This window comes from Pelmatolapia mariae, linkage group LG10_11 (genome assembly GCF_036321145.2).
Source record: "Pelmatolapia mariae isolate MD_Pm_ZW linkage group LG10_11, Pm_UMD_F_2, whole genome shotgun sequence".
NCBI lineage: Eukaryota > Metazoa > Chordata > Actinopteri > Cichliformes > Cichlidae > Pelmatolapia > Pelmatolapia mariae.
In genome coordinates, this window is record NC_086236.1 from 72184441 (window position 1) to 72193890 (window position 9450).

At 44.0% G+C, this 9450-nt stretch overlaps 2 protein-coding genes across 3 annotated transcripts; both read right to left on the bottom strand.

Annotated features, from left to right (window-relative positions):
- Positions 1-640: 640 nt before the first annotated feature.
- On the bottom strand, positions 641-3157 carry LOC134636728 (uncharacterized). The gene is made up of 2 exons (XM_063486848.1): positions 2215-3157; positions 641-2135 (listed from the first exon to the last, which is right to left on the bottom strand). The coding sequence occupies exons 1-2, from the start codon at positions 2926-2928 to the stop codon at positions 2064-2066; spliced, it is 786 nt and encodes a 261-aa protein (XP_063342918.1). The 5' UTR covers positions 2929-3157; the 3' UTR covers positions 641-2063.
- A 2415-nt stretch (positions 3158-5572) lies between these two features.
- Positions 5573-7868, bottom strand: rnf183 (ring finger protein 183). Of its 2 annotated transcripts, none has more exons than XM_063487118.1 (2): positions 7736-7868; positions 5573-7174 (listed from the first exon to the last, which is right to left on the bottom strand). In XM_063487118.1, the coding sequence occupies exon 2, from the start codon at positions 7110-7112 to the stop codon at positions 6147-6149; it is 966 nt and encodes a 321-aa protein (XP_063343188.1). In that variant the 5' UTR covers positions 7113-7174; positions 7736-7868; the 3' UTR covers positions 5573-6146. The 2 variants fall into 2 exon arrangements, with proteins under 2 accessions (XP_063343188.1, XP_063343186.1); XM_063487116.1 differs by having other exon boundaries at positions 5573-7177.
- Between the last annotated feature and the right edge of the window lie 1582 nt (positions 7869-9450).

Sequence of the window (9450 nt, forward strand, 5' to 3'; positions counted from 1 at the left end):
TGTGGAAGTGTTGTGTGTTTTGTTATTTATGTTTTTTATTGTTGTCTTCTCCCTGTAATCTTCCAAGGGAGTGCAGATGCAAATTAGCATTACGTCAAACCTGGTTTGAAGCTGGTTCCTGGGACCGCCCCAGGAAACGAAGACCAAGAGTCACCTCTGCTGCTAAGGATAACTTCATCTGAATCACCAGGCTCAGAAATCACAAGTTAACAGCACCTCAGATTAGAGCCCAGATAAATGCCACACAGAGTTCCAGTAGCAGACACATCTCTACATCAACTGTTCAGAGGAGACTGTGTGAATCAGGCCTTTATGGTCAAACATCTGCTAAGAAACCACGACTAAGGAAAAACAACAAGCAGAAGAGATTTGTTTGGGCCAAGAAACACAAGTAATGGACATCAGACCAGTGGAAACGTGCTTTGGTCTGATGAGTCCAAATTTGAGTTCTTTGGTTTCACGTGTCTTTGTGCGATGCAGAAAAGGTGAATAGATGGTCTCTACATACATGGTTCCCACTGTGAAGCACAAAGGTAGAAGTGTGATGGTGTTTGGGTGGTTTGCTGGTGACACTGTTGGAGATTTATTCAAAATTGAAGGCACACTGAACCAGCATGGCTACCACAGCATCCTGCAGCGACATGCTGTCCCATCTGGTCTGTGTTTAGTTGGACCACCATTTATTTTTCAACAGCACAATGACCCCAAACACACCTCCAGGCTGTGTAAGGGCTATTTGACCTGCGCCAGATGGTCTGGCCTCCATAATCACCTGACCTGAACCCAATGGAGATGGTTTGGGATGAGATGGACTGCAGAGTGAAGGCAAAAGGACCAACAAGCACTCAGCAACTCTGGGAACTCTTCAAGACTGTTGGAGAGCCATTTTAGGTGAAATGACATGCGAGAATACCAAGAGTGTGCAAAGCAGTAATGTTCCTTCATAGTTTTGATGCCTTCAGTAAGAATCTACAATTTAAATACTCGTAAAAATAAAGAAAAACCATTCAATGAGAAAGTGTGTCCAAACCTTTGACTGCTTGGTATATGTTCCACTGGCACTCAATATTTATGTTTTGTGCAGAGTGTAAAAACAGTGGACATCTTTTAATTATTTCCACACATTTATATAGTTTTTACTCAGTGTGCATTGTTGTTTGTTGACGCTTTAGTTTCACTCCATTTTAAAGTGGAAGTTTATCTCACGGTCTCTGCAAAATGAGCTTTTGTGCAAATTATGCAGTTTTAATGCAGAAAGTTAATTCTGTTCATCCGAGTGCAGCATTTTCAGTTGGCTGGAGAAACCTGCAGACAGCCAACTTCTTCTGTCAGCGGAGACTGAAGAGGTCACCTGGACGAGCGATGACGTGTTTCGTCCACTGGAAACACTGAGCCCTGACAAACAGAATCGAGTATCTGCAGCACGCAAGGTGAGCTTATCCATTGGGAAGACTTGGAATACATGCTTGTTTCTTGTTGCTCATACAGACAAGTGGCAAATTAAAGGAAAAAAACCTGAACCACTGACCCCTACAGAGAGGGGACTCGCTGTAGGCCCCTACAGTGGTGATCCCCTTCAAATCAATACAAAGTTATGCAGAAACATCAGCTTAATGATGAAATATTTTTGTCCTGATGGAAGTGGGCTCTTCCATGATGACAATATCCCCAACCACTTAACCAGGTCTTAACAGGGTGAAAATGATATGGATCACATGCTGTAGCCTTTGCCACACTATGCGACTCAATCTGATCTCAATCTAATTGATCACTAATCCATGTGGGACTTTGCCCTTGATCATTATCATCAAAACAACAGATAAGAGAAAATGTTTTGCCCGAATCAGAGTTTTGGAGAGTCAATGCCAAAAAGCACTAATGGTGTTTGTGGAAGCCATTCGCCTCATTTCGGTTCTTCCATTCATTTTTAACTTGTTTGTGTGCAATCAAAAACAGCTGGTTGGTTTCTATCAGCAGGTTGAAGTCCAGATGTGGTGTGTGTCCTGAAAAGTCAATAAATTATGTTGATCGCAGTGCTTCTTTCTGGCGCTGAGGCCTTGGATTCAGTCAGCTCCTTCCTGTGTGATCTTTTGTGCTGAGCTGGAGTTGTTCTTGGAGGAGGTTTGTTCACTTGCCTGAAAGACAAAGCGTGCCGTGTTTTCATACAGTAACATTTACATGAATTATTTATTCTCGGTTCAACAGGACTCTCACCTGGAGGGTCTGGCTGCAGGAGTTTTTTTCATTCCGCTGGCACAGCAGATGTCGTGGTGCTTCATCGGGGCTGCTGCCTGATCTACGCACCTCTCCCAAATTCAAAAACAGGATTTTGGACACCAGACAGGTCACAGATAAGCACGTGCTCCTCAGTGCAGACCAGCCGTTTAACACGAAGGACGGGATTTGTCCCACTAAACACGGGGATGTCACGGACAGCTTCAGGACGCGTGCTGGGAATACACTCGTGTCTTTAACTAACGCGCTTTTGCGGGTGTGTGCAGGATATTTTTCAAATTTAATAACGTGAATTATTTTAGAGCATGTATTATTTCCAGGCAGTCTTCCCGCTAGCTCGCGCACCAGCGCAGGCGCAGCTGAGTGCGCGTGCCCTGGAGATTGCGAAAGTTTTGGGTAACGTAATACACTCACTTCCCTAGAAACTTTACCCCCCACTCTGAACGAACTGTACGAAACAGTCAGCCCTCTTCCCACCAGCACCGCCACACACTCTCCGTGCGGAGAAGCCTCTGCCGCTGACGCCTGGTCTGAGCCGCTGCGCTCGCCCGGAGAGTCGCGCAGCGCCCCGCCGGCCAGTCCGAGGCCGTACGCCGAGCTGGCAGGCCGCTTGGCCGGCGGATTCCTCGTCCAGATATTCCCCTGGCACCGGAGAACAGCGGACAGGGCAGAGGCCGAGGGTGTGGAAGCCATGGTGATCGGTAGCGTCCACGTCTCTCCTCGGCGTCCGTCTAAACACTCACATAACCTTCAAAGGTTTATTTGCGTAAGGAGCGGGTCAGAGGAGGGTGGGGGATTTCTTCTAGTCTGGTCCACGCGACTATATTTGCCTCGACTGTAACAGTGGGGGGTTTCGTGTGGGTGTGTCTTTAGGCCAGAGCAGAACAAGCAGCTACTTTACACCCCGGAGTGAAAACACTGGATGAAAATGAGACAGAGTCATTCAGCAGGTACGCGGATGCAGACGGACTGGCAGACATCTGCACTTTAAGCTTTTGGAAGTAAATTAAAATAATGCGCACAGCTGCCCCGAGTGATCGATTTATACGATCTATTTCTTCTCCTAAAAATAAAAAAACAAGTAGTGTGACACATAAAAATCTGAGAACCGGTCACAGGGGGGCATCACAGGTCACAAAATTCTATCTGAATGAAAACTCGTGTTAATAAATAAAAAGTGACTCTGAACAAACGCACAAAACAGCAATAAAAAGTTTCACCTACTGAATATTCTGTCTTCTCTTTTCGTTTATAATTTTCACTTAATTTGGAAATATTATAGTTTGTACTTCAATTTCATTTCAGTTAGTTTCCAACATGAATTCGATCCTTTTAGTTTATTTAACCTGTTTAAATATTCATTTTTAAAATAAATGTAAAGTTTTTTCAGACTTATTTTTAGTCTTTACCTTCGTTACAGTGACCTTGGTGAGGACAATTACATAATAGTTGGAGCTGGACAATAAACACAAACATTTCTTGAGAGCACTTCCTGAAGGGGGCGCTACAGATTAAGCTAGAATGCCCTCAAAAAAGATTTTCTAAAAATTTCTGTAAACTTTATTGTCCCACTTAAAAAAATAGCGATTCATCTGGTACATTTCTGTGGTATTGTTGTATAATGTTACAAAGTTTTGAGTAAGCTGACTGTGGAGCCCACACAGTCCTTGGTGTAAGTTTTTCAGTAACATTTAAATGTTTTTCAATTTTACTGATTTAACCTGGATTAACATTTCTATTAAACTCAACATATGTTGTATTTTTTCCCTTTGTTTATCAGATTTAATACAGTTTATTTCTGATGAAGTGATGATTTTAAATATTTGTTCAATCCATACAGCTTAAAGTGGTCTTTGCCATTGGAAGTAGCTGGATACTGTTAAGACATGGTTGCCAGGCAAGGCAGGGTACAGGCTTTCAAGTATTTCTCTTTTTTATGTGCCAAATGTCATGACCCAGAATGGAGACTATTACTATTTTAACTACACCCCTCTGGGACGTTGCCCAGTGTCCCCCAGTAGGAGCTCTGGATAAGTGGACACTTACTGGGTTAAAGGTCAACACTGATCCTCCGGGTCAGTTATGAGTCTCCATACAGGAAGAGGTTTGGAACCGCTGACGAAGACGATACCTTACAGCTTATCGCTGGGGTGGTACCCTCTAAAGTACGACTGTTTCTGGTTTGTACTTTACAGAAAGAAGTTTTGAACTTTTACTTTTAAAATCATTCATTGCAAATATACATAAGAGTCACAGAATGAAACCTGTCACACTGCACTGAATGCTTTTCCATTCCATTTGTTTCTTAACCAGCTTAACTTAAATATACTTTTGGAGTAAAAAGTATTTCAGTTTGGAATGCTGAGGAGTAGAAACACGCAGGTAACTGAAAGTAGAAATGCAGGACACTGAGGTCGGGCCTTTTGTTTTTAAATGATCCGTAGTGATGATACATTCATATTTGTACCTTCTTATCAGATAGACGTGACTATCTCATCCCTTTATAGGTCAGACCACTCAGGGTGAAGGTTTCATATATTTTGCTCCAACAGTTGTTTTGTTCCATTTGGCCTTACCATACAGGAGAACCTGAACATTAACCCTAACATGGATGCTAAGAAGTTAAACTGAGGTCTTCTGTTCCTGTGCATCAGCCCATATATGTGCTCCAATTTTTACAAAGCTTGACTTGTTTTTTTACATAAAAAGAAAAAAGAAAAAAGATTTAGTCCTGTGATAGAATTGCGACCTGGCCCAGGGCGTACCAGCTGGGATAGCTCCAGCCCTCCTGTGACAAAGAACTGCATTATGGGTTATTGTAACTGATCAAAACCAATTCGACTCAAGAGAAATGTCTATGGTTTTGTACAAAAGGCTCACCTGCAATTCTTAACCCCGGAATTTCAAATTCCTTGCTGCCCTGCACAAATATTTCCCATCTGACATCACTCACTTCTTTACTTCTTACTGCTGAAGTTAAAACGCCTGATCCCAAAACAGGCCATCAAAATAAAGTTTTCCATGTGCTGATTTAAAAAATTTTTTACCCACTGCTTGTTGCAAACATTCCTGATCCACCCTACATCAAAGAAATGGATGACAAGCTGCAACTGATCCTCCGCAATCAGCCAGAAAAATGCCAAAAAAATGCGTGACGCCCGTGTTTGTCAAACAGGCTTGTCATCCTAAAAGTCCCGATATGCACAGCTGAGAGGAAGTTGCTCAATCCACCCAGTTAGCAGGTGTGTTTACACCATTAAAGGGGATCAGGTGTCTAAAGGAAGCATGAGGGCTTCTGAAAAGAAATTAGCAGCAGGTGTGTATCAGTAGAGGACAATCTCAAATATGCCTTTATTTGATGGATATGTTGAGAAATACTTGCAAATATATAAATCATCTGTGGCATCTGTATGTACAATGGGTTTGGACTATAAACAAAATTAGTTAAGAACTATAAACTCTGGTTTGCGAGATCAGCGTTCAATCCAGAGATCCTCCCAACCTTTCATCACAGAGTGTAGTGCATTTCAACATTTACAGCTTATTTCATCTGTGCACACGGTTCCTTTTTTGTGTTCAGCCGCTCTCACGGTGAACACAAACACCTTCAGAAAAGAATAAAAACAGGAAACACGTCAGTCCCTTTTCCTTCATGTGCACCTGCCAGTTCTTTTGTTTAAAAAAAAATGTTGCTCTCCTGGTTTTCCTTCATTTCTCCACGTCACTCCACGTGACCCAAGCTTGAATGTGCTCAGTTTGTACTTCACTATTATAAACACAAGGTGTGCAAAGTGGAACAAGGGTCACTGGAAGTTTCGTGTGATTCTCTCTCCTTGTCCACTTCATCTCCCCAACCATCACCCCACCCACACCCTTCACAGTCCTGTCCTTGACATGGACGTATCTGTAGTTCATGGATCGTGTTCTGAAGTGTTTGATTGAGGTGGATGTGGGGGGCGAACGCTGTTGCTCAAGGACACAGTGGGTACGATCACAAAAGCCAGAATCCCCACCAGCATGAGCGCCACAGTGATGGTGATAATGGTCGCCACCACAGCATAGTAGCACTGATCTGAACGGAACATCCTCCGCAGGCGACCTCTCATCCTGTTCGGAGGTCTGCCTACATCCACTACAGTGGTTGGGGTGATCCCCTGCTCCATTGCACTCAGCTGGAGGTTCCCGCTTGATGCCGCCTGAGTGTCTTGACTCTTGGTAGCCAGACTGACGACATTAGGCCTGGTCGGGCTGTTGGGAGGAGGGTTCTTCAGCATCAGCTTACCCTGGCTGCGCTTAAAGCGGATGGACAGCGCCCGCTGCATATCTGAAGGGAGTTTGCTGATGATGTCCCGATTGTTTCCCAGACGGGGCAGGTCCCGGCCACGAGGGAGCTCAGTCACCTCTCGGCACACGGGGCAGGACAGGGTCTTGAGCTCAGGTGAGGTGACGTTGATGCGAGCCAGGCACTCCAGACAGAAGGTGTGCCCGCATGCCAGCAGCTTTGGGGTCTTGAAGACATTATCGTAAGTGCAGAAGCACACAGCACACTCTGTGTCCTCCACGTCATTTTCAGGCGGATTTGTCCTTCTCCGATCGCTCTCTCGGTCTCTCCGGCGCCGCCCGCGGCCCTCCTCGCTCCTTCCACGATGCCTCCTTTCTCCATGGTTCCTGTCTGACTCTCTTCTCCTCCCTCTTTCCGTCCTCTCAGAGTCAGAACTCCTCGATCTCCTCACTCTTGATGGTTTCTCTTTTTTCCAGTGCTCCTCCTTGCTGTTTCTGTCATTCTGTCCGAGTTTGGGTTTGACGTTAGGGGCCTGGGGCTGTCTGGCTCCATGGCTCTCTTCGGCCCTGCTGTTTCCCTCCCCACCATCACTCATACTGGAGTGATGTCAGAGGTAAAGTGCCGTCTGGAATTCGACTCCTACCAGTTTCCCAACAGCTGCTGTGGAAAATTAAACCTCAGATGAGTTTATTGGCTCCCAAAAACAAGCAGAGCAGGAAGTAAGCCACAGGAATTTACCTGCACAGTCACCACTGCTGCTTCACGGTGATGAAGCAAGAACGCCTAATCGCTGGCTGACATCTCGATTGTATTGAAATGCTGTTGTTATTCGACATGTATGTGCTGCTTTAGTCTTGACAATTGATAAGTTGCTATATTTGTTTAGTAGGTTTTCCTGCACAGAAATTGTGAGGAAACATGAGCCGGGAGTGCGTCAAGTGGAGGCTGGAATTCTGAGAAGTAAAACTGGGATTTCTTTGTAATGCTGTAGCAAATTTTCCATTGTACGGAATGATTCTACATTGGTTTTTTTTTAAAAGTTTTAACACCAACAAGACGCTCAGAATTCACATTTTTCACATTTGTTTTAAAAAAAAAAAGGCAGCACAGACATGTTGGCAAAGTTGCAAGAATTTCCAATTCAGACGTTTTATGATTTCATGACTTTTAACGGAAGCTGGGAAAGTAAAAAAGAAAAAAGAATTTGTGCAGACTGACCTGTGAGGTAGATGACTGCCGGATCAGTTCGTCAGAGTTGATCTGACATGTAATCCAATTGTGTGTCAGTGCAGTAAACACTGCTCATGACTAAACGTCATAACTAAAAACAGCGACTGTTTTGATCTTCCTGCTTCCCTCTTCTGTTCTTATCTTTGCTCTTATATCTACTTTTCTAATTGAGGACTCGGCATTGCCTCCTCCTCCTCTGAACCCTCCCCCTTTGCCACACTGCCTCCCGCCCTCCTTTTTCTCGTCAGACCAGTTCAACCAGCTGCAGAGACAAAGTGCTGCTGCTATTGTTTTCATTAGTTTCTCTCTCTGTGGACTTTATAGATACTCTAGTTATTTACTTAAATAACCCCCATGTGGCCACTCACACTGAAAGAAGATGCATGAAACTGACATTGCACCCCAGAGAATCAAACTAATGTCTCCCTCGTGTGCAGACTAACCCAGTGTCACATATCAGATCAGGTACCTGTAGCATCACATGATAGAAGCATGTCTTGTCTTGCTGTTTCTGATTCTTAGTGTGATACAAGTCATGAAAGACAACAGTCACCGTCAGGAAAATTCCACTCTCGCTCCATAAAGAGGATGACAATGCATCTTTGCGAACATACAGCATATCAGCATGTCATATTTGTCATTCCTCTGCCACAGTCTTGTCACTTCATGGTTTTACAACTCAAACAAGATCAGCTACATAGCTTTTCCTCACTCCACAGGCCTGCAGGTACTCACTCTGCGCCTGAGAGCCGCACAGCTTGAGACAATAACTCTACCAGATTCAAGTCTTTGACATTAAATGCTCAGGATTTTCTACGAGTCTGTTGTAGCCAGTGCAATCCTCTACGCTGTTGCATGCTGGGGGAGTAGATTGAGGGTTGCTGATGCTAACAGACTCAATAAACTGATCCGCAAGGCCAGCAATGTTGTGGGGATGGAGCTGGACTCTCTTAAGGTGGTGGCGGAGAGGCGAATGTTGTCCAAGATAAAGACAATGTTGGATAATTCCTCCCACCCACTCCATGACATGCTGGCCAGTCACAGGAGCACGTTCAGTGAGAGACTGAGATTAACAAAAAGCATCACTGAACGACACAGGAAATCATTCCTGCCTGTGGCCATCTCCCTGTACAACTCATCCGCTTAACACACTGTATACTGCAATCGCTACACCCTTTTGCACATCATGCTCTTCTTTCTTATTCAGCTATTTTTCAATAAGTGACTTATATGTATGTATATATTGTGCCATTTCTTACTTTGTGTATTGTCTGTCTTTGTTACTGTTTGTACTGGAGCACTGTAACCACAATAATTTCCAGTAGGGATCAATAAAGTATTCTGATTCTAAAGATTAACAGTGCAGCACAACTGCACATCGTAGAGTTGTGTTTGTCAAACAGCTCAACAATCTTCTGAAAATACGTCACACTTTATATAATAAAAACATGCTGCGGTATGAACATCCCTGAACGCACATAAAAGTCAGCATTCCTTTGCCAGGTAGCGTAACATGCCTTGTTTTGGCTTACACAATCAAATAAAATACGCCCCTTACAAACCAGAGGCATGGATGTGACGGAGGCCTTTCTGACATTAAAACTTCTTTTCCCAATTGTGAATTTCCTGAAAATAAAACCAGACGAGCAAACAAGTTGAAAAGGCTGTAAATACTACTGCGATGAGTAATTATTAAGCTGAAA